Genomic DNA, 25,231 nt, shown 5'->3' on the forward strand with positions numbered 1-25,231 from the left:
TTTTTCTCCCTTTTTTTCTTTCCTTTTCTCTTTCTTTCTTTCTTTCTTTCTTTCTTTCTTTCTTTCTTTCTTTCCTGTTTGCTGAGTATGTCTTACATACTTCATTTTTATTTTATTTTTATTTTTAAATTTACATCCAAGTTAGTTAGCATGTAGTGCAATAATGATTTCAGGAGTGGATTCCAGTGATGCATCCCCTATGTATAACATCCAGTGCTCAACCCAACAAGTGTTTTCTTTAATGTCCCTTACCCATTTAGCCCATCCCCCCACCCACAACCCCTGCAGCAACCCTCAGTTTGACCTCTGTATTTAAGAGTCTCTTATGTTTTGTCGCCCTCCTTGTTTTTATATTCTTCTTGCTTCCCTTCCCTTATGTTCATCTGTTTTGTATCTTAAAGACTTCATATGAGTGAAGTCATGATATTTGTCTTTGTATGACTGAGTAATTTTGCTTAGTGCCTGTGCTCGCAACCCTGAGATCAAGAGTCAGATGCTCTGCTGACTGAGCCACCCAGGCACCCCTAGTATATTCTTATTGTGTAATCATCACCTCTATCAAGTTCCAAGAAAATTTCATCACCCTAAATGGAAACCCTGTATCTATTAATCAGTCGTTCTCTGTTCCCTCCCACTTCTCCCTTGCCCCTGACAACCATTAATGTGCTTTCTCTCTAGGAATTTACATATTCAGAATATTTGAGTATACATGGAATGATACAATATGTGACGTTTTGTGTCTGGCTTCTTTCACTTATCATATTTTCCATTTTATAGTATGTATGGGCATTTAATTCTTTTTTATGGTTGAGTAATATTTCATTGTGTGAATATTAACACTTTTTGTTCATCCATTTATCAGTTGATGGACAGACACTTAGGTTGCTTCTACCTTTTGACTATAGCTAAGTTATTTGTGCATTATCCTTTTGGTTTCCCGTAATGATCCAGTGAGGACAGCCATTGTAGGAAACAGTATGGAGTTTCTTCAAAACATTTTAAGATAGGGGGCGCCTGGGTGGCTCAGTCAGTTAAGCATCCGACTCTTGGTTTCGGCTCACATCATGACCTCACATTTTGCGAGTTTGAGCCCTGCATTGGGCTCTGTGCTGACAACCCAGAGTCTGCTTGGTATTTTCTCTCTCCTTCTTCCTCTTTGCTCCTCCCCTGCTTGCTCTCTCTCTCTCTCTCTCTCTCAAAATAAAATAAACAAACTTAAAAAAATTAAATGTATAACTACTGTATGATCCAACAATTCCTCTTTTGGATATATATGAAAAGGAATCATTGTTTAGAAGAGATCTCTCCACTCTCATGTTCATTGAAGCATTATTCACAGTAGCCAAGATATAGAAACAATCTAAGTGTCCATTGACATTTGAATGGATAAAGCAAATGTGTTACATGTGAAGACAATGGAATTTCAGCCATAAGAAGGAAATTCTACCATTTGTAACAACATAGATGAATCTTGAGTTGTTACACTAAGTGAAATAAGTCAGACAGAGAAAGACAAATACTAGATGATCTCACATGTGGAATCTAAAAAAACTGAACATACAGATACTGAGAACAGATTTTAGTGGTGGTTCACAGACATGGTGGGTAAGGAAAATGAGTTAAGGTGGTCAAAAGGTACAAACTTAAAAGTTCTAAGAAGAATAAGTTTTGGAGATGTACTGTACAGTATGGTGGCTATAGTTAATATTGTATATGTGAAGGTTGCTAAGAGAGTAGATTTTAAAAGTTTTTATCATATCCAAAAAACTGTATCATTGTCATTTATGATATATCATTTATGATTATGATATGATAAAATTTATGAAATTATAACTGTATCATTAAAATCATTTATCATTACAAAAAACTGTAACTGTATGAAGTGATGGATATTAACTAAACTTATTGTGGTAATCATTTCACAGTATATACGTGAATCAAATTCTTACTCTGATACCTTGAACTTATACAATGTTACATGTCAGTTATATCTCAATAAAGCTGGAAAAAAAGAATCCAGTGAGGAAGATGATAATAGCATCCTAATTGTACAGACAGGGAAACTGAGGAACTGAGAGATTATACGACTGTTCAAAGCTACATGAGTGTTGAAGTTGTGTTTAGAATCCATGTCTCAGTAAGACTCAGCAAGTTATTAACAACTGCTATTCTCTCTTGTTTTGCTGGCCATGTGGACAAGGTGAGGGTGGCTTTAAATATTTCAGACAATTAGATCTTTGGTCTAAAACTTAGCTTTGCTATTTAATACCAGTGAAAAGGTGTGTGTTCATTCAGAGTGGCAAAGGAGAGAGGAAAGTTGGTGCTCAAGTAAGCTTGTGTGTCAAGCATCTGTAAGAGGGCATTGGATAAGGTTTATACAAAAATCCCATAGCATAGTTCATGTCTTGTAGTCTGCCTCTCAAATATTCTTACCAAAATATCCCTGTAGGAGAAAAGAGTAAAACCTCACTACCCCACAACACTCATGCAGATTTTGTGTCTTGCTCCCCTACCTAATATGTTTATTTTTATGTAAGAATAAGCCAGGTGACCTAATGTGACAAAAGTGGTTGCTGCAGAAAGATGTGGCAGGTTTATTCTGTGTGTTCTACACCTGGCATATTAGCTGGTGAACATGGGTGTGAGGCGTGGCAGTGGGATGCTAGCTGCTGTTTCCACTCTTAGATCATTGAAGGGTCAGTGTAGAAGTTTTTTCTTGTTGGAACTTCTTGATTTCCAAGATCATGAAAAGAGTGTGACTGGTAAACTAGAAAATTTTATGGAATGTTATAGTAGTGACATTAAAATATAACTTTTAGAGACCACTTCTTCCAAATAAATTATTCAGAACTTTAACATCAAGAAAGCAAATACTAGAGTAGAAAAAAATGCTTCTGAAAGGCATATTTTAAAGAACTTATTTGCAAAAATTTTAACACTTTTTTCTTTTCTTTGTGACTCTTGAAAAACTCAACTTGTCTTAAGTTGAATTTTTTACCCTAATGTTATCTTTTATATCAGAGAGTTTTTTTTATGTAGATGATTCCAAAGCATTTTTTAAACTAATTATGAAAGATAGTAGCATTTCTTTAGCCAGCATTGCTCTGAGTTTTTAAAAATACCATTTTGTATCTATAAGTATTCTGATTATATTGGCTTGCTTATATGTTACATAACATACTTTTCATACACTGTGGAATAAGCTATGTACTGCTGTAGATATTTTGAGGTAAAATTCATTTTGAGTTACATGCTTTGAACATAAATTGTGCTGTTTACGAGGTGTTTTTCAGTGATGTAAAATATAATTTTGATAGCCTGTTGTAAATATAAATTCTAAACCAATTCAAGTTTTTTAATATACTGTAAATTACCTTCCTCCCGTGGTTTTCCAATTTAAATTAACTTATGACCAGTTACCACATTGTTCAGGCCCTGATTATAAATCCATATCAAAAGAAAATTAAATAGGGGCGCCTGGGTGGCTCAGTCGGTTAAGCGGCCGACTTCAGCTCAGGTCACGATCTCGCGGTCCGTGAGTTCGAGCCCCGCATCGGGCTCTGTGCTGACAGCTCAGAGCCTGGAGCCTGTTTCAGATTCTGTGTCTCCCTCTCTCTGACCCTCCCCTGTTCATGCTCTGTCTCTCTCTGTCTCAAAATAAATAAAAACGTTAAAAAAATTAAAAAAAAATTAAATAGACTCCTCTTTCTTCATTGATTTTAATTTAAAACTCAATTCATTTAAGATACACAAAGTTACAGATTTGAAAAGTTTGCTAAATCCACTTGAATTGTAATATTAAAATGTTTCCATGGGTTGTGCGTTTGGGGACGACTTTTCTGTGCTTTACTGTCGGTGGTGTAAGACTCAGGACTTCATATTGTGTAAATATGGCCATTACACTAGTGTGGTATTTTCTCTTCATTCACTGGAGTCTGCATTTTTTCGTTGGGTTGCTTATTTGGTATAAAGTTTTATTTTCTACTTATGTATAATAAGTATTAACCATAAACAAAGGGCTGCATCAAATGACCATATAGGGCAAAATTATTCTTTTTACTCTCATTGGTATTATAGGGAATAGTAATAGTTCTGTTCTTTCCTTTGGCATATACTTTTTAATATTTCCAACTACTTAAAAAATTCAAGTGCAGACGTTTAAGCAGTACATGCTGCCTTTTTGCAGATGGTTCCTTATAACCTAATGACTATTTCTTGGCTGGCTGATTTATTTCCTTCTGATGAGCACATGCTACATGGTAGCATCAATAAAGTCTTATTTACTTTAAAAATATTCTTGTGAAATATTTCCATGAGGTTAAAATGGTTCATGGAGTTAATGAGTACTGGTAATCCTTTTGTCAGATTCGTCACATGCTTGACCTATTTGTGTGTTGAAGCACAGAGTTAGATAACTGGCATTTCCCGTGGCTTTCTCTTCATTTTGGTAGTGGAGGAGTTAAACAGCATCTTTGCTTCTTCCCGCTTTACTCATGTGCATCCCTTGTTTTCCTGGTGAGTTCTGTTTTCTGTCTGGGTTCTCTGTCTCGGATTCTTCTCTGTCTTTCCATGTGTGCCTTTCCCTTCTTGCTTTCCCACTCTCTTTGGCATGGTTGTGTTTCCCTATGACTGAGGAAGGTGAAGAGCCAGGGTCATGCATGCCCATTTTCCTCTAGCTTAGCATAGCTGAATTCATGAGAGTCTGCCTCAGCACTGCAGGGATGGAGTCAGTGGTAGAAAAAAACGACTCTGTTTTGGTCTGTAATATACTGTTGAGTGAAAGGGTTGCTGCATGTTAAGCTTCCTCACTTAAGGGACTCCTCAAAACATTGCTCCCACACAGGCTGGTGGAGCAGGTGTCCAAGCATTTGACTGGTGCTGGCCAGGAAGTTGGTTCAGGAAATTGATAGCAGCTAACCTTTTTTTTTTTTTTTTTTTAGTTTTAATTTAAATTCCAGTTAGTTAATGTACAGTGTAATATTAGTTTCAGGTGTACAGTATTGTGATCCAACACTTTCACCCAGTGCTCCTCACAACAAGCGCCCTCCTTAATCCCCCTCATCTATTTCATGCATGTCCCCACCCACCTCCCCTCTGGTAGCCATCAGTTTGTTCTCCATAGTTAAAAGTCTGTTTCTTGGTTTGCCTCTCTCTCTCTCTTTTTTCCCTTTGCTTTTTGTTTTCTTTCTTAGATTCCAGATATGAGTTAAATTTCCCCAAAGAACACAAAAATACCAATTTAAAGGGATCCGTGCACCCCAGTGTTTATAGCAGCATTATCTACACTAGCAGTTAACTGTTTTAAACTGATCAAAAAGAAACACAGAAAGGTGGGAAACTGCTGTGTTTCTGTTCTTTGCCAGGCATTGGGACAAGTGTATCTGGAATGATCACTTCTAGGAGCCTTTTTAAAATGAGAGATTTCTTTATGAAAATGTGTATTTACCTTCCTAATCAGCTTTATTACTTTGCACATTCATCAGTTACAAGGCAGGTTGAATTAAAATGTGTTCATTTAAATTTGTAAGGCTTGGGGCGCCTGAGTGGCTCAGTCAGTTGAGCATTGGACTTCGGCTCAGGTCGTGATCTCCCAGTCTGAGTTCGAGCCCTGCGTCGGGCTCTGTGCTGACAGCTCAGAGCCTGGAGCCTGTTTCGGATTCTGTGTCTCCCTCTCTCTCTCTGCCCCTCCCCCGCTCATGCTCTGTCTCTCTGTCAAAAAATAAATAAATAAACACTAAAAAAATAAAAAAAAATAAATTTGTAAGGCTTAGTAATCTTATATGTTATGAAAATAATTTTGGGAGCTCTTTTTGTAAGAAGGTCTACCTTTAGTGATATACATATGTATTCCTTAGTTTTTAAGAATTGACTCTAATTTTTAGAACCGGAGGTTTTTTTTGATGGTCGAGTTAGTCTCTATTTGCATAAAGCTGTCATTCTGTGAGAATACTAGAACGTAAGGTTTACAAAACCTGTCTGAAATTTTATCATAATTGACACGTTACTACTTGTATTTATTATTTCCATTTAGGTTTTTTCCCAAGCAGTTCTCAAGGGTGTGATGCATTTCTTCGCCACAAGATGACACTGATATCTCCCTCAGTACTGAAGAAGTATGGTATTCCCTTTGACAAGGTATATTAGTATTACTCTTTAACATTTCACTTCGTGTGTGTAGTATTTATATTTAAGACAAGTGTAACACAAGCTTATATATCCTTGACTTCAAATATGAATTTTAGGATGTGGGTAGGAAAATTCAGATTTATGTTTTATAACCTGGCAATTATTTGTCTAAATACTAATTTGAAGTTACTTTTATTTCAGGATACATTTACTAGAGATTTCATGCTGGTTATAGTTCACTTATAACAATACTGAAAATAAAATGCAGACCGTTCAACAAAATGAGATGTAGCACTTATACACTGAAGTCTTTTATAACATAAAACATTAACATAATTTATATATATGTGATCAATATGTGATTATGAATAACAATTTATATATATGTGATCAATTTTTTAAAAACAATTATTATTAGAAGTTTGGTTAGAGTCAATGATTATGACACCAGTATGTTGCTTCTAAACACATTCAGACATAGTACAATGAAAATTTCATTATGGATAAAATTGCCTGATGACTTAATCAGATATTGCTTCTTTGGAGTATTTCTAAAGATTAAGTTCTGTAAGACTCAGTACATGCTAGATTCTTCTATTTTTGTGTCCATGGGTAGTTATTGGGTCAGAATTATTACAGAGCATGAGAACTTTTATGTGAAGAAGCTAAAATGAAGAAAAAAAAACAAAAACAAAAAACTTTTGACCAGATAAATAAAAGCTCCCTCTCAGAAGAGGATTTAGTAATTAGCTCCTTATAGAAACATTAATAAATAGCTATACCCTCTTCATCTTCTTTTTTTTCTTCATTTTTAATTTGACTTTTCTTCCTATAATCTTTGCTGTTTTTCACTTCAGATGTTTTTCACTTGTGACTAAATCTTTACCTCTTATTAATCTCAGGCCCTTAAAGTGCATTCCACCCCCCAATCCCCAGCTTTGTTCAAAGTGGAATTTTTGCAAGGACCAGGAATCATTCTCCAGCCTGAGGGGAATCCATGCTCATGCACAAAGCATCTAGCTATATTCACGCATAAGATGAGACATATCTGTCTTGTGTGACAGAGATGCTGTCACCACTGTTTTACTCACATAGTCTTACCCAGGACAAAAAGCATGCTTCTGAGATGTGCACTGTGGCAGGTGTGCACAGATGTGGAGAGAGGCTGGTCTTGAACTGCAGCGCTGTCACAGTGCCCACTGTTACAGAGGGCGGGGGGTGTGTCCCTGAGATGGGCCACTGCTGCTGTGGCACTCTGTCTCACTTGCAGATACCTCTGGGCACTGGGTTTTTTAGTCTCAGACACATCATCAGTGAGTGTTTCTTTTAGGTGGTTGGCATTAGCTTGATCAGACACTTTTATTTAAGTTGGAGTTTTAGAAGACAGAGGAGAATGAGTGAACTAGGGTCTCCCAAGGATAGAAAATCTTTTATGATTTTAGGGCTGGTGATAGATAATTGATCAAGCTGGTCTTTGGAGAAGGGATTATGTGAAGTAGTAGGATTGTGGGATTGGTTCATTTCCCCAGGATGGAGGCCTTGGAACTCATAGCTCCTTTCCAAGCTTTGGGGAGAAGGAGGCAGGTGCCCTCCACCCCTTTCTGGGCTGTGGCTTCTTAATACTCCTTGGTAAATCACCAGATGGCTCTCCTCTGCTCTCTTGAGGGTGGGACATTTTGTGGCTTCTGAAGACACCAGTGCCTCATCATCTGATTGGCAATTGCAGTTTTTCATATGAAATACTGCCACTTCCCTTTCTACATTGATGAAGGATGTGTGATAACTCCGTGCTCCTCAAGAAACATATTCTCTGATAATGGTAATGTAACGTGGGACAGAGTAGTGTAGGCTTCCAAATTAAACTTCACAAATTTATTCCTGATTCTGTCACCTGGGAAAATTATGTAATTTTTCTAAGCCTCAGTTTCTTAGCTGGAAAATGATGATAACAATAGTACCTACTTAATAGGGCTGTTACGAGGATGAAAAGAGATGACCTCTAAGAAGGGCTTTGCATAATATATGTTATACAGAACATATTCTTTCTCCTTACTTTGACCCTCTTTTTAGACAGTTCTTTCACATTTGGAGAAACATTATTTTCCTCCTCCTTTCAATGTATTTGCACATAATCATATATATATGTACATATATATATGAAAAAGTATTTAATAAACATAATGTATGCTTTTAGATCATGTGCACTTTTCAACTTCCTTCATTTTGTGGAATTGTGGTGATTGTTTAGTTTTATAATAAAAGGGACTTATTCTTTTCTGTTACTCTATTTTCTGACCTGTATATTACACCAAAGGCAGTTAATTAGCCTTATATTTTGGTAAACTGGGACTGACCTGTTTCTAGAAATTATACAGAAGCATAAAACTTAGAGTCCCATTCAATAGGAACAGGTGCTCTTTTTCAACATGGCAAGAGCAAGATTTTCTAGGTAGAGTAGAAAAAGATTGTAGGTGGCATTCAGTGGAGCAGTGAAGATAGTCTCCTTATTCCAAAGGCAGCAGCTGCACCCTCTTCCCCCATCTATGTAGGGTTATAAACAGGTGATCAGGGTGAGTTTTGTTTTATCACAAAGTACAGGGAAGTGCCTAGTTTCCAAGCACAATTATAATTAATGAAATTCAGTGAGACCAGGAAAGGAGAGAACCAGGCTGTGTTCTCATGTGGCTCAAAATGATGGAACCGGAACCATGTTGAACACTGATAGCCATTCTCTGCCTGCCAGGTGGCAACTGAGTTGCTGCTCATTGCGATAGAACACCTGCTGGGCTGTCATGGGGGAGAAGATGATGAGATAAATTTCAGGATTGTTGGGAAAGAAAATACTTTTACAACATTTTAGCATCCCTAAAATGGCAACCGAGTTGCATTGTATACAATTGTTATTTATTTATACAGTATGCCTCCTGAATGTTTACATACATGTACATACCCACATATTTCTCAACATTTTAGGACTGAAAATTAACCATGGATAATAAATCTGATAGTCCATAATAGTATAGGTAAATTAAAAAAAAACACCAAAAAATTTTGTTTTACTATTTTTCTATAGCTCATGGTGTATTTTGTGTGTTTTGGTAATTATAGAAAGCCATGTCTTTAGCCTAATAAATAGGAGTGGAATAAGTATATTTTTCATGTTGGTCTTTAATCTCTGACTGGTTTATTCAAGTTACTTTAATTATATTTGAAGATGCACTTACACATACATATTTGAATAATTCTTTGATAGAAATTTTACTATTAAATGGAACACAGTTAATTAAATGTTTTCTGAATATTATGGAAGAATAATTTGGTGAATACCACCAACTCTTTAGCAATAGAATTAATAGTAAAGCCTGTTGAGCATGCATTATTGAGGTTTTTTTTTTTAGCTCTAACAAACATCAGTCAAAATATGTCCTGTGAAATAACTCCAGTAACATGATTTTTTAAAGTATTAAAAATATGCACATTGATTGCTAATATGAACAAATTTACTTGGATAACTTAAAGACAGCTTCAAATAAAATAAAATATCTTTGATTATGGATTGAATGAGGGAATTACATTGCCAGAAGGTCACACCCTGTTTAGAAAAGTCTTTAAAGTTTCCTGAAAAACTACTGAAGGATTGGATAAAGATCTGGGGGAACTTCTTTTATACTAGATAGCTCTGATATCATGGCATTTTTTTCTTTTTTTTAATAGGAAATATATTTTATTTTATTTTATTTTATTTTATTTATTTATTTATTTATTTATTTTTTTATTATTTAAAAACAATTTTTTTTTCAACGTTTATTTATTTTTGGGACAGAGAGAGACAGAGCATGAATGGGGGAGGGGCAGAGAGAGAGGGAGACACAGAATCGGAAACAGGCTCCAGGCTCTGAGCCATCAGCCCAGAGCCTGACGTGGGGCTTGAACTCACGGACCTCGAGATCGTGACCCGGCTGAAGTCGGACGCTTAGCCGACTGCGCCACCCAGGCGCCCCAGGAAATATATTTTAATTGTCTTTGCAATTTGGAAAATCTGATAATTGAAAATATTATATGTTTTGTACCCTGCAGATCACTCAGGAGGCTGGAGAATTTATGATTACTTTTCCATATGGCTACCATGCTGGTTTTAATCATGGTTTCAACTGTGCAGAATCTACAAATTTTGCTACAGTCAGATGGATTGACTATGGGAAGGTTGCTAAATTGGTAAGTTATGCCTCAAAAATAAGGCATAAATTAAATGTGTATTCTGGTTATTGTGGTGGGAAATCTAAGATCATATGCAGCACTTTTTTTCCCTTCGTTGATACTGTGTGCCTCGCACCATGGTAATTTATTTTCAGATTAGATATATTTGTTTTACATGGCATGTGTTATCATTTGTAGCTATAGTTTTCTGTTTTGAGATTTTTGTGGAGAAGTTTACTTTGAGAGGTAATTTTATGCAACTGATGTTTGCTTCCTTTCTTAAAGCCACCAATTATTTTTTTGTGAGATTTCCCAGTGGCTCCCTGTGGCTCCATGTTAGGTAAAGACTTGGCTCTTTACCTAACATGGACTAAATATGGAATTTAGTTCCATGGCTTAGAAAACAACTACTTATAGATGAAAATGTCTGTAAAAATTATAGTAAGAGGTTGAGGGAGGGTGGTAAGAAGAAATGATTAAAACTTCCCTTAGTGCAGAAATAAATTTCTTGAAAGTAATGCAGAATATACTTTAATAAGAAATGTATCTTTATGTTGCATTTGTACAAAATTTTGCATTTCCTGCTCAGTATATTTAATTTAGTTCACATACTGTGTATTTTCATTCACAAGAAACAACTTCCATTAAATTTAATTAATTTCCCTCTGTGGTGTTAAATAGAGGACATCTTCAAAGGGATGGTGGCTTACATTAAGTTGCTTTCTTTCCTATGGCTTTGAAGGCAAGGGTATAGGCTGGCAGAGGGCAGCTATGAATGAAACTGTGTATTTTACGGAGTGTGTAAAATTGACACAGATTTAGTGGAAAATGACATAACAGCTTATGTGGCTGTATCTTGGCCACTGCATGGTATAAGTGAGTGTTTTTCATTCCACATTGATAAAGCTTGTATGTGGAACCATTGTGAACTTAGAAATATATTCAGGGAAAAGAACACCAGGTTTGATTTACATGTGTATTTAGAAAATTACATAATATATTAAAATAAAAGTAGAGCCCTTTGGCAGCCTAGGAACCATTTGTATGGATTTATGAAAAAAGGAAAGCTCCTGCTATTAGAAGACTTTTTCTGTTCTGAGTAATTTCTATTTATGAAGGGTAATTTAGAAAGGAACAGAACTGAACTACTTCTTCCTATTATGGATCCTTCATATTATAATAAACCTAATAAAAAAAATAGGAAACTCAGTGTATGTACCTTGGCCAGCTACCTGCAGTGTTTTCACAGAGAGGTAGTGCTTGGATCTACATTGAAACAGAGCCATACACCCATAGTAATAGCAAGGTATGTTATTTTATGGTTTGCATTATTTTTTTTATTAACAATTTTTTTTTTAACATTTATTCATTTTTGGGAGACAGAGCCGTGAGTGGGGGAGGGGCAGAGAGAGAGGGAAACACAGAATCTGGAGCAGGCTTCAGGCTCCGAGCTGTTAGCACAGAGCCCAATGTGGGGCTTAAATCCACAAACCGCGAGATCATGACCTGAGCTGAAGTCGGATGCTTAACCAACTCAGCCACCCAGGTGCCCCTGTGGTTTGCAGTTTTAATCATTGACAGAGTAAGTCAGCTGTCACAGCTGTTCAGTTATCAGAAAATTAGCTGGTGCTTGTTTACTCTGAGTTTCAGATCTAGTTCACGGTATTGGCCAGATTAGTTTCTCCTCAAGGCTAAAATGTCCTGGGTGGGTTTCCACATTTCTTTTTTAATGTAGAATGGGACTGGGGTGTGACCAAGTAAGAGAGGTGGGCAGTGGTCCTCTGAAATCCCAGCTGACAGAGCCTAGGATTGTGGGACTGTAAGAAGTAGTGCGCTGTGGTGGAGGAAGCAGGGATCTAAGGCCCAACTTTTCTTCTGGCTAGTAATATATCATTAGGAAAATTGTTTATTTTGTTTGTTCCTTCCTATATAAATTAGAAATACCTCTCCACCCATAGATCTGTTATGAGAGGGAGAAAACCTTAGGTATGTGGATATCCATTCATGCTGCGTTGATTTGTATCACTCAATTTAGTTAAGGAATATGACTGTCTTGGTTCTGGAATTTTGCTAGGTACAAAATTGTTCAATGGCTATACTGCAGTTTTGGGTGAATAGTGCACTAGATTGCATGTGTTTGAGATGTTTTTAGGTGTTGTCTCCACCCTTCCCTTATTTTGGTGAGGTGGTGCTGCTCTGAGAAATGTATTTGTTTTCTATTGCTACTGGAGCAAATTGCCATAAAAGTAGTGATTTAAAACAATACTCACTTACCATCTCTGTAGGTTGTATGTCTGATATTAGTTTCACTAAGCAAAAATCAGGGTGTTTGCAGGGCTAAATTTCTAACTGGGATTCTAGTGAAGAATCCATTCCCTTGCTCAGATTGTTGGCTGAATTTGGTTCCTTATAGTTGTAGGACTGAATTCCCATTTTTTTGCTGCCTGTCAGCCAGGTCTTTGCTCCTAGAGATATCTCTTATGTCCTTCCAGGTGGTCTTGTACATTTCAGAGCAGGCAGTCCACAAAATCCCTTTTGTCACATAAGATGACATATTTACAAATTATAGGGAATAGGACATGGATGTCTTTGTTGTTGGGGGTAGGGGTGTGAAGGTGGGGGCAATATTCTGTCTACCACGGAGTTCCAATTAATAATTGACATGGTGATATATTAAGAATCTACTTTGAGTAGATGTAACTAATTTAGTTATTCTGCATAAAAACTGGAAACTAGGGGCACCTTGGGTGGCTCAGTCGGTTGAGTATCTGACCTTGATTTTGGCTCAGGTCATGACCTCATGGCTCATGAGATTGAGCCCCGGGTCTGGCTCTGTGCTAACAAGCATGGAGCCTCCTTGGGATTCTCTCTCTCCATTTCTCTCTGCCTCTCCCTCTCTCAAAATAAATAAATAAAATAAACTTAAAAAATAAATAAAATGAAGTGAAAAACAAGGTTATTTAAACAACAACAAAAAACTGGAAGCTAAATTGTAATGGATACAGTTTTGAATGTTTCACTAAAACATACTTATGCTTTCTTAAATTATACCCCTCAATTTTAATATTATCTTGGCTATTCTCAGAAAAATAAGTTATCTTATATTGTAGGGTGCTGTGATGGCATTTTTGTGCATATGTTGGTGTCTTTATAATTTATCTGACACATTTTTATTGATCTCCAAGGCTGTTTCTTTACACACTCTTGTATCATGTGTATGTGCATGCTGTCCATGCATGCGTGTGTAGCTTTTAGTCTCGGGAAAATTTGTGAATTAGGCAGTTAGTTTTTATGTTTTTTTTTTTTTTTAAGGACAAATGTATAATGGATTAATTATAAACTGCACTTAAAAGACTTGTGGCTTTGAGGATGCCCAAAATTAATTCTTAAACTAACAAATTTTTGCCTTAATTCTTTGCCATATCCAGTTTATTCTAAATGATAGCTATTAAGAAGTAGTTATTCACAAGTGATGATGAGTTATGCTTTTTGCGGGGGGGACAGATAATTAAAAAAAATAATGGCATGCTTTTTCCTAGTGGAGGCACTAGGTGCAGTGAGGTCTTCTTTACCTGTCACATTGGGTTCATATGGGTATGTAAAAACTCCCAATAGTGTCCCTTTGTGGGACAGAAGTTAATGTGGTGCAGAATGTGGGGTCTGTACTGGTTATATTTTACATATTACAAACCAATATTTCTACTTGGCAACTTAGGAAAGAACTTTACAAAATCCTATATTTAATTGAAAAATACACCAAAACACTAGGTTTTGAAAAGATAACCCCAGGCTCACTGATAATATTGGAGATATTTGTGATTTTATTCAGAAAAATCCTGCATGATACTCCAGAACAGAAGGGCTTTGCCTTTAAGAGAACTCACCTACCTAAGAAGGGGGTTATGTAATTTTCCCCCATTTCATTGTTCAGAGGTAAGGTTTTCACTGAAGAAGAATTGAGAAGATTGTTCTAGGTTACTACATGCCCATTTGCCTACTGGCTTAGGCAGAGTTCAGCTTCAGAGAGTGCTTGGTGAGTTCCTCCTTTGCAACAGGATTGTGCTACATGTTTGTACAAAAAAGATGGGCATGTTTTCTTTGTCTTTAGGGAGCTTTCATAAAGAACAGAAGGGCTTTTAATAAACCTCCATTTTCAAAACTGAAGTATGAGTGGAACATACCATCGTGAGTTATTTTAGGCATCTTTATTGGTTTGAACATCAGAGTGATCTAGTGTAAAATGCTACATTTTTTTCTGGTAGAGATTTAAAACTATGAAATGCTTTAGCAATTGAAAGAAAATTTTGGTGCATATTTGAGATGAATGTTTCCCATTTCTGGATCGTTCTCTCCTGTGGTTAAATGGAGTCCATGGTTACTTCTGTGTGGCAGCTGTGGTGGCACTTGTCCGCTTCCTGGCTAGGCTGGATCAAAGAGCTGGCCTGCAGGTTGTATTTCATTTTTCCGTTTGGTAGGATGAAGTGCAGTTGTTTTGATGTTAGGTTTGATGGATTTGTTTGCCACTGCATTCATTAGCTTCACATCAAAAAACTGACAGGCTGTTAAATGAAACTTTGGCTTAGATTTTCAGCTTGACTGTTTGGAGACATTTGTGAAGATATTTTGTTTTTGTGTCGCAGCAGCCTCAAGCACTGTGATTGTCTTGAAGGGAAGAAAAGTTATTTACTGTACTGATTTTCTTGAGTAAAAAAGAATCATTGTCTTGGGGACAGTCATATCTGGCCTACACCATCAGTAGTGTATTTATGACCATGTGTGCAGTGTGAGAAACTTATCTATGGCATGGTAAATAATGTTATCTTCTTGGGAGGAAAGGTAATAGTTGGTGGCTTCAAAATGATACTTCTTATTTTAAATCAATTTTATTTTAAGTGATAATCTACTAACATGATATGCCAGAAATTTGAAAAATTGCACTGCAGATCTGGGAATGTTCTCTCATGAACTTCAGGAACATTACTTCACAATATAATTTTAAAGCATTTTGACATTTGAATCCTCAAATGTTTCAGCAAGTTTAAAAAGATAGAATTTTGAAGTTGATTTCCCTTTAATCTAGAAGGGATTTTGATTATTGTCTTACATACAAGAGCTGTGATATGGCTTCATTCCATTTCATATTTCAGGTTTTTTTTAATAAGATTTTTAAAATATTTATTTTCAAGAGTCAGAGACACAGAGCATGAGTTGGGGAGGGGCAGAGAAAGAGGGAAACACAGAATCTGAAGCAGGATCCACGCTCTGAGCCTTCAGCACAAAGACCCATGTGGGGCTTGAACCCATGAACCGTGAGATCATGACCTGATCTGAAGTCGTTTGCTTAACTGACTAAGCCACCAGGCGCCCCTATTTCAGTCCTTTTCTAAAATTAGATTTCATTATTCTTAAATCAAGTAGAATCCTTCCAAAAAATCTTTAATCTTGGGCAGTCTTTTTTTAAACAATCAGAAATCATTTTAATGGTTAGTCCCTATGTTATATTTTATTATGCTTTAGATCACGAGATTTCTCTATTCTTAGAGCACGTGAAAGAAGGAAAATGTAGACTCACAGTCCCTGCATTCTAATTTTGGCTATCTGATGTGGCATATATAATATGAACTTTGTGAGCCCAGAGATTTTCTCCATTTTTTTTTTCTTTTTACCTCTATTTTGTTTCTATTTACTGGGCCCTGGTAGTGCAACATAGAGTACAAAATACCATGTAGAGAAACAGAATCATATGAAGGCATGTCCTTTGGAGCTTGTACTCTGACTGGGGAATTAGTACTTATATATCTGGAATAAGTATTAAGAAAGAAAATATTCATATTATATCCCTCATTTTATTCTGATAAAGTATTGAATTGTGAGATTCAGAAAATCTGAGACTTCAAGTAGTATAGTAGAAAGTCAGTTGATTAGTATATATTGTGTCTGTAGGGGAGATATCTGGGACTTGAGTCCTCAGAACTAGGGAGCCCAATTTGATTTATTACTAACTTAAATTTGCTGGATTTGGGGAGTTGAGGTATATGGTTTATGACACTGATGTTTAGTTGCTAAACTGAAATCAAGGTATTATCTGGTTTTTTTTTTTTTTTTGGTTGTTGTTGTTGTTATTAAGTTTTAGTTTATTTTGAGAGGGAGAGAGCGCATGTGCGAGCTGGGGATGGGCAGAGAAAGAGGGAGAGAGAGAATCCCAAGCAGGCTCCATGCATAGCAAGGACCCCTTTGAGGGGCTGGATCTCATGACCAGATCATTACCTGAGCCGAATAGTATGCCTTTTGTTTACACTGTTGAGTGCAATTTTTATGATGGCTTTATTTGTCTCTTATTATTATTATTTGATATTTTGATTTTTATTATACTTGAGTATGAGCAATGAATAAATGGTTAGAGTCAGATGCCTTAACTGACTGAATCACCCAGGCACCCTTGTATTATCTGTTTTTCAGGCCTTAGTTTAAGTCTTTTGATAAAATGTGGTAATTTTAAGAAAAAGCTAGTTAAAGGAGTACTTAGGAAAAGTGGGATCTGAACCCTTGGCCCAGCTGATGTTTGTTTCCTGGTGGAAGAGCTAAGTGTGAATTGGGACTTCTTAAATAAGGCATACCAATCCAAGTCATTGTTCCCTTTCCTTTGAGATACCCTTCTCTGCTGATGCAACAAGAGCAGTATGTGCAGATGCCCAATTTGAAGCTTTGGTATGGGAGTATTGCTTACTTGATCATTTGATGTGACCTCTTTGAATCAAAAGAAAGTTTTAATGGGATATCACTGAGGTCAGTGGGTATAATTACACTTTAATCTGTGGATCCACAATCTATCCTCCCTCTGCTCTGAGCAAGGTGATAGAACACACTTCTTTCTAACTGCTGGTCATAACTGTAGTGTAGAAATTTCCCACAAGCCCCTGGGAGCACTCTGTGTGGCAGCACCAGGGACCATATTCAGGCAGAAAACTGAAAGTAATGAAAGTATATAGCTGAATAAGTATTGGTATAAATATCAAAGGGAATAAATAATGGGTGATGAATCCTGTGATTATTCCCTATTATTGTTCTAATAGTTCTACACCTTTGCAATTAGAAGAATCAGAGTATTAGCCAATTCAAAGAGGAAAAGTGTCCCCAGTTAGGCAGACCCTGAAAAAGTCTCATATTATAAAGAAGCTAAGTCTTAATTTTCTCCCTTGGTTAGCCATGCCTATTATTTTTAATTTACTATAATTTTATCCCCTACTAGCTATGGCCAGTAATAGTTTTTGCCTCTTTCTAAAACAAGGAAGACAAAACAAGAGTGTCTTCTGGATGATTTCCAACATGTTAGTTTAGAGCACTAAATAATTCTTTGTGGCACAATATACAAAGTTTAGTGCTTATAGCTAATTCTTCCAGGCATTATTTTTTGTATTTTATTTATAGTAATCAGTTTGCATTTTTCCATGTGCTGCATTTAAGTAGGGCAGTATCGATAGTTGTATGTCTTCTTGCTTATGCTGTTGAGTGCAATTTTTATGATGGCTTTATGTGTCCTTATTGTTTGATATTTTGATTTTTATTATACTTTTGAGTTGAGCAGTGAGTAAATGGTTAAGTAAGGGAAATTTCAACTTAGAGTTATAATGTCATTTAAAAATATGAAGAAATGAAATCTTAATATTGGGGAATTGTCTATCTTGTAATCATACATATCAGTAGTTTGGGGGACAGTGGATGAAGGTTGCATAGCATGTATACATATATTTCACTATTATTGCTATTATATTTTAATCTTTAGGAAAGTCTAGAACATCTTAAGGAAGAAAAATTTAGCATGTGTTAAGTTTAGCATGTGATAATATCAAAGTTAGTTTTATAAAATTAATTATATCTTACATCTCCTTTCAATACACTTAATTAGAAATACAGCTGAAGCAGTTCTTAAGGTTCTGCGATCACATAGGATTGCGCTGTCTGAATCACACTCCAGGGAGGTGACACAGGGTGTGGGGGTGGTAGCCCCTCTGGGGAGTAATACAGTTTGTCTTGAATCTCTCAGGCTGTGTGTGTAATTGTGCTGAGCTTCATTTTCTTCCTGTAGAAAGGAAGCATTGATATGTAGTGGTGAAGGGATACAACAAGTTCAGGGGTTAGTTGCACTGATTAGAATTCTGACTTTTCTTTTTACTGGCTGTGTGATTGGAGTCAGTACGTAACTAACTTGTCCAAATCTCCCTTTTCTCATATGTGTAATGGAGATTATAGCTTCTTTATAGTTATTATGAGAAATAAATGCAAGTAAATATGTAAGGAGCCTTGAAGAGTTGTGATGAGAACTGGTAGACATGTGCATCTTGTTTACAGCATTCCAGTTTGGGGAATTGACCTTGGCTCAGTGGTGGGCCTGACTGATCTAAGGGAAATCTGTTTCTTTGTCCAGTGATGATGAGTCAGTTCAGTGGGCCAGTTCCTGGTCCAATAGAAAGGAAGATTGGGTTGGTGGAGACAGAGGAAAATGCCAACTTGTCTCGGAGAGTGTTGGGAGGCTTGTCTCTCCAGATGGGCACAAGGAATCACTGACACCTGCAGCCTGTAGTCATAAGGGGACCAGACCTAAAGTCTATTCTTTGGACACCAGATGAGAGAGCTGAAATGCTTGTGTTGAAAATCAAAGTCTAGAAAGAGCAATCCAGTGTTTCATTTTTCATAACATTGTCAGAGATGCAGGGGTTCATTGCTCCATCTGTGTAGCACTTCCATCCCTAATAAGAGTTTTGATGGCTAATTTGAGTGCGGGTAAACAAAAAGCAACCCAGTCACACAGACCTGTGTTAGAATTCTGGTTCTGTGTAACCTGCCTCTGTGAACCACATTTTTCCTACCCATCAGGAGGGCTTTGACCCTGGCCTCATCAGCCCTGTGATGAGGATGGCGGTGTAGCTGGGATAGTCATCTAGCACTGTGTCTTTTTCACTGAAAACATTTTAAAAAAGCGATCCATGATGGGTCATTTCTAAGTCTGGGAACTCTCTGATACTAATTTGGAGAAGGCTGGTGGAGTTTAGGCCTGAGGCGTTGAGAAGTCATGTCTGTGGAGATAGTATTTGCAGAATAAGTGCTAGCAGCAGGCTGGACAGAAGGATTGCTTTATATACTTCTACTGATTTCTCACACTTTCACTGTCTGCTAACATGAGGGAAGTATGAAAAGAAGTGACATCACCCAGTAGTGCTTGGGGTTCTGTGGGCCAGACTGCTGAGGGGGTGGTCTCTGGAGGGGCTGTTGCTTACGTCTTCAAAACCATACTGTAGCTCTTTGGGCTCCATGTGGAATTGGAAAAACCATGTGTTGTAAATCCCTGGAAATAAAACCCATCATGGGTATTAGAGATTCCTGCTAAATTTGACTGTAGTCCACACATGGCTTTCATATACTCCAGGTTTTTGAGTTAAGATACAAAAATAGGTAGTTTCCAGCAACTTTCTAAATTTCATAACAGATATTTTTATAAGGCCTAGTAATAATTCTAGTGATTCTTGGTCGAGTATTTCTAGTTCTTGGGAATGTATATTCTGGGTCATCCTTTAAGTATTAATTTTTTAAAAATTGGACGGTTCTGATGATTATTAAAATAGCATGAAACCTGTTTCTTTGCAGGTAAATAAAATTGAAAAATTGGGGCGCCTGGGTGGCGCAGTCGGTTAAGCGTCCGACTTCAGCCAGGTCACGATCTCGCGGTCCGTGAGTTCGAGCCCCGCGTCAGGCTCTGGGCTGATGGCTCAGAGCCTGGAGCCTGCTTCCATTCTGTGTCTCCCCCTCTCTCTGCCCCTCCCCCGTTCATGCTCTGTCTCTCTCTGTCTCAAAAATAAATAAAACGTTAAAAAAAAAATTTAAAAAAAAAAAAAGAAAAATTGCTCAAACCTCTATATTATTCAAAGTAATAGTGAAGGATTTCTTTTTCTTATCATATTATTAAAGAGAAAAGGAAAATTCCCATTGCTCACGAGAATGTCATTGCTAGAGTGGGCACTCTGCACTTCTGTTAGGTGGTAGTGTCATCAGTGTAAGCATTCCCAAAAAGCAGGTAGGTAGTATGTATCAATAGCCATCGACATCTCCATGCTCTTGACCCATTCTTATACTCCTAGGAAATAATCAGAAATGTATGCAAAAGTTCATTGATGAAGATGATTGTCATAGTACAATTTTTATTAGCAAAAATTAAATTAAAACTAAAATGTCTAATGACAAATGGGAATCATTGAATAAATTATGGTGTGTCCATGTACTAGAATCCTTTTAATTTTACAGAAGATTATTTGAAAGGAAATCACTATGGCTGTTAACATTACTATTTAAATACTCCTTGTTAAAATGTATAAAAATAAAAAAATAAATGTGCATATATTAAAAAAACAATTAGAGTACAGAAAAATATTTTATGACCCCTTCTAATCCCTTCCTGTGAATAACTTGCATATCCCTTCAAAAATATCAGCATATGTTTATATCTTTTTAAAAATCCACACACATTTGGTTAATATTATGCACATTGTTTTCTAATGCCTTCCCTTTTAATGTCTTTCCTTTTAATGTATCTTTCATGTATGCCAGTAAAACATTTTTAGAGTGTAGACATTTATTAGAAATATCTTCTAGCTTGTCCCAATAGAGTATGACAGGTGGTTTGCAGTGGATTTTTTTCTGAGGGGCATCATAGAACCACAGCAGTGCATGAAAGTTCATTGCACAGATCTTGTTAACAAATCAGGACTTTGAAAATGAATGCCTTAGTTCACTGCTCTATTTCCATTCCCTCCATGCAGAGCAGACGGCAAGGTGGACCTGGTGCACTCTCACGTTTCTAGCCCTGTCTTTGTTGACGGGCCCCGCCTGCCCCACCATCTCAGTTTATTTCACCACAGTTCATATTGGAAGATAGTTAATGCCATCATTGTTTCTGTTTTTTCAAATAACAGCATTTGCAACTGTGTTCTCATATTTGAAGGATTGGATCGGTCATATAAATTTTAATAAGTTCCTTTAGAATTTCAAGTCTTTGGCCTAATAAAGAATTATCCCAGTGAATTTGGAATACATGGCAGGAAAAAGTAACTAAATGACTTTTGTCAACGATTCTGTGATAATGAAATATTTGAAATAGAAATGGCACAAAGTGGGGATAAAACCCAGCCTGGTTTGTACATATAAGCGGGCAAGAATACATAGGCAACAAAGGCTACATAAAATAAGAAAATATCAACTGTAGTAATCATAAAGGATACTCTAGATTTAAAACACGCACATGAAGTAAGACAGTCGGGAAATTATTGCCCATTGTTGCAAGAGAGCAGATGGTGCTTAAATACCCCTTAATTTTATATCATTCTAAAAATCAAACAACCAAAGAGCATGTCCTATCTATATTTAAAAAGTCAAATGCAAACTTTTCTATTTTGGGGGTTTGCTAGAGTTGAGTTGAAGAACAAGTGAAACATTAATTTACCACTAACGACACACATTGGAGGCTGTCTTGGCAGGGGATTGAAGGGACAGTGAAGGAAGCAATTTCTTTTTTTTTTTTTTTTTTTTTTAATTTTTTTTTTTTCAACGTTTATTTATTTTTGGGACAGAGAGAGACAGACAGAGCATGAACGGGGGAGGGGCAGACAGAGAGGGAGACACAGAATCGGAAACAGGCTCCAGGCTCTGAGCCATCAGCCCAGAGCCCGATGCGGGGCTCGAACTCACGGACCGCGAGATCGTGACCTGGCTGAAGTCGGACGCTTAACCGACTGCGCCACCCAGGCGCCCCTGAAGGAAGCAATTTCTAAGAAGGCAGTATTCAAACCTTCCTTAGCTCCTGTGTGAAACTCTGTTATGTATTTTCCCCCTAAGTGGCTCTGGTAAGATACTTGATGTTGAATGTTAAAAGTTCTTAAATGTCTAGATTATGTCTCTAAAATGACATCCATTAAAAAAATTTTTTTTTTCAACGTTTATTTATTTTTGGGACAGAGAGAGACAGAGCATGAACGGGGGAGGGGCAGAGAGAGAGGGAGACACAGAATCGGAAACAGGCTCCAGGCTCTGAGCCATCAGCCCAGAGCCTGATGCGGGGCTCGAACTCACGGACTGCGAGATCGTGACCTGGCTGAAGTCGGACGCTTAACCAACTGCGCCACCCAGGCGCCCCCTAAAATGACATCCATTTAGATACAAGGTCATAATTTTTAGAAAAAGTATTTCATGCTTAAGTATTTCACATTTGATTAGAAAGAATGTTGGAGAGGTTTTCCTGAGTTTTGATGCCTCCTACACCCCTGACCATCATAATTAATGCTGAATCCTGAGCCCTAAAACGTTTAGTTTGAGTAAGTATGACCAAGATATCTTACTAGATAAATTACTGTTCTTAGATTTGTGCATACGTTTGCTTTATACAGTAATTGTCCATGGAGTACGTCTTAGAAGGTATTTCTGTAGTATAGTCTCTTTATGATCAATTCATTGTGTGTTTTTGCTCAATTACTATACAGATGTGTTTTCTGGTGCTTTTGAGGTGAACTGTGTCTGTGACAAAGCTAAATCAGTTTGTGATTTATTCAGCCACTCAGTGCTGGATTGATAAATGTTGGTGCTGAGCACAGATTCTTGTTCAGCTCCTGTTAAACTTTACTTTTTGTTGGTACTGGAGATCCTGCCAGTCAGACAGCATATGTGAAAATGAAGAAAAGGAGTTGGAAATTCAGATCTATATTACTGAAAGTATGCACTCTTTGAATTGTGCAGTGGAGAAACTGAAGTCCATACTCAATTACCAAATAACTGATGTGGTTACGTATCAAGAAAATTTGGACTGTGCAATTCACTGTGTTTTCAAAGAAACATTTTGAGGTTGGAAAGTTTATAAACTTAGAGTTTCAATGGCCACATGAAAAGTTTAGTTTTATTATTAGACTTAAATAATGTAGTTTGTGTTGATTTCATTATAAGAGAGCTTTTTCCTCCTCCAAGCCGTCCCCCCCCTCCCCTTTATTTTCTCCATTTACCTTCTGGAACTTATTGACACACTAACAGATTGAATCCAGTGTATTTTCTTAGACTTTCTAATTACTCAGCTTTGCAGTAAATGAATGGTGTTTCTTATTTTATTTTTTTTATTTTTTTATTTTTATATATATGAAATTTATTGACAAATTGGTTTCCATACAACACCCAGTGCTCATCCCAAAAGGTGCCCTCCTCAATACCCATCACCCACCCCCCCTCCCTCCCACCCCCCATCAACCCTCAGTTTGTTCTCAGTTTTTAACAGTCTCTTATGCTTTGGCTCTCTCCCACTCTAACCTCTCTTTTTTTTTTTTTTTTTTCCTTCCCCTCCCCCATGGGTTCCTGTTAAGTTTCTCAGGATCCACATAAGAGTGAAACCATATGGTATCTGTCTTTCTCTGTATGGCTTATTTCACTTAGCATTACACTCTCCAGTTCCATCCACGTTGCTACAAAGGGCCATATTTCATTTTTTCTCATTGCCACATAGTACTCCATTGTGTATATATACCACAATTTCTTTATCCATTCATCAGTTGATGGACATTTAGGCTCTTTCCATAATTTGGCTACTGTTGAGAGTGCTGCTATGAACATTGGGGTACAAGTGCCCCTATGCATCAGTACTCCTGTATCCCTTGGATAAATTCCTAGCAGTGCTATTGCTGGGTCATAGGGTAGGTCTATTTTTAATTTTCTGAGGAACGTCCACACTGCTTTCCAGAGCGGCTGCACCAATTTGCATTCCCACCAACAGTGCAAGAGGGTTCCCGTTTCTCCACATCCTCTCCAGCATCTATAGTCTCCTGATTTGTTCATTTTGGCCACTCTGACTGGCGTGAGGTGATACCTGAGTGTGGTTTTGATTTGTATTTCCCTGATAAGGAGTGACGCTGAGTATCTTTTCATGTGCCTGTTGGCCATCTGGATGTCTTCTTTAGAGAAGTGTCTATTCATGTTTTCTGCCCATTTCTTCACTGGGTTATTTGTTTTTCGGGTGTGGAGTTTGGTGAGCTCTTTATAGATTTTAGATACTAGCCCTTTGTCCGATATGTCATTTGCAAATATCTTTTCCCATTCCGTTGGTTGCCTTTTAGTTTTGTTGGTTGTTTCCTTTGCTGTGCAGAAGCTTTTTATCTTCATAAGGTCCCAGTAATTCACTTTTGCTTTTAATTCCCTTGCCTTTGGGGATGTGTCAAGTAAGAGATTGCTACGGCTGAGGTCAGAGAGGTCTTTTCCTGCTTTCTCCTCTAAGGTTTTGATGGTTTCCTGTCTCACATTTAGGTCCTTTATCCATTTTGAGTTTATTTTTGTAAATGGTGTGAGAAAGTGGTCTAGTTTCAACCTTCTGCATGTTGCTGTCCAGTTCTCCCAGCACCATTTGTTAAAAAGGCTGTCTTTTTTCCATTGGATGTTCTTTCCTGCTTTGTCAAAGATGAGTTGGCCATACGTTTGTGGGTCTAGTTCTGGGGTTTCTATTCTATTCCATTGGTCTGTGTGTCTGTTTTTGTGCCAATACCATGCTGTCTTGATGATTACAGCTTTGTAGTAGAGGCTGAAGTCTGGGATTGTGATGCCTCCTGCTTTGGTCTTCTTCTTCAAAATTCCTTTGGCTATTCGGGGCCTTTTGTGGTTCCATATGAATTTTAGGATTGCTTGTTCTAGTTTCGAGAAGAATGCTGGTGCAATTTTGGTTGGGATTGCATTGCATGTGTAGATAGCTTTGGGTAGTATTGACATTTTGACAATATTTATTTTTCCAATCCATGAGCAGGGAATGTCTTTCCATTTCTTTAAATCTTCTTCAATTACCTTCATAAGCTTTCTATAGTTTTCAGTATACAGATCCTTTACATCTTTGGTTAGATTT

General features: G+C 37.1%; 1 protein-coding gene across 12 annotated transcripts in view; it reads left to right on the forward strand.

Annotated features, from left to right (window-relative positions):
* KDM4C (lysine demethylase 4C) overlaps positions 1–25,231 on the forward strand; it is a 437,278-nt gene that overhangs the window by 123,833 nt on the left and 288,214 nt on the right. For 11 of the 12 annotated variants that reach the window (XM_030294155.1, XM_030294149.1, XM_030294152.1 and 8 more), the window contains 2 exons: positions 6,032–6,135; positions 10,204–10,341. In XM_030294155.1, coding sequence (XP_030150015.1) covers positions 6,032–6,135; positions 10,204–10,341 — 242 coding nt within the window. Of the gene's footprint in view, positions 1–6,031; positions 6,136–10,203; positions 10,342–25,231 lie in introns of those variants that run through there. The other variant, XM_030294156.1, reaches the window with a different exon arrangement.

Source organism: Lynx canadensis, chromosome D4 (genome assembly GCF_007474595.2).
Source record: "Lynx canadensis isolate LIC74 chromosome D4, mLynCan4.pri.v2, whole genome shotgun sequence".
Taxonomy (NCBI): Eukaryota; Metazoa; Chordata; class Mammalia; order Carnivora; family Felidae; genus Lynx; species Lynx canadensis.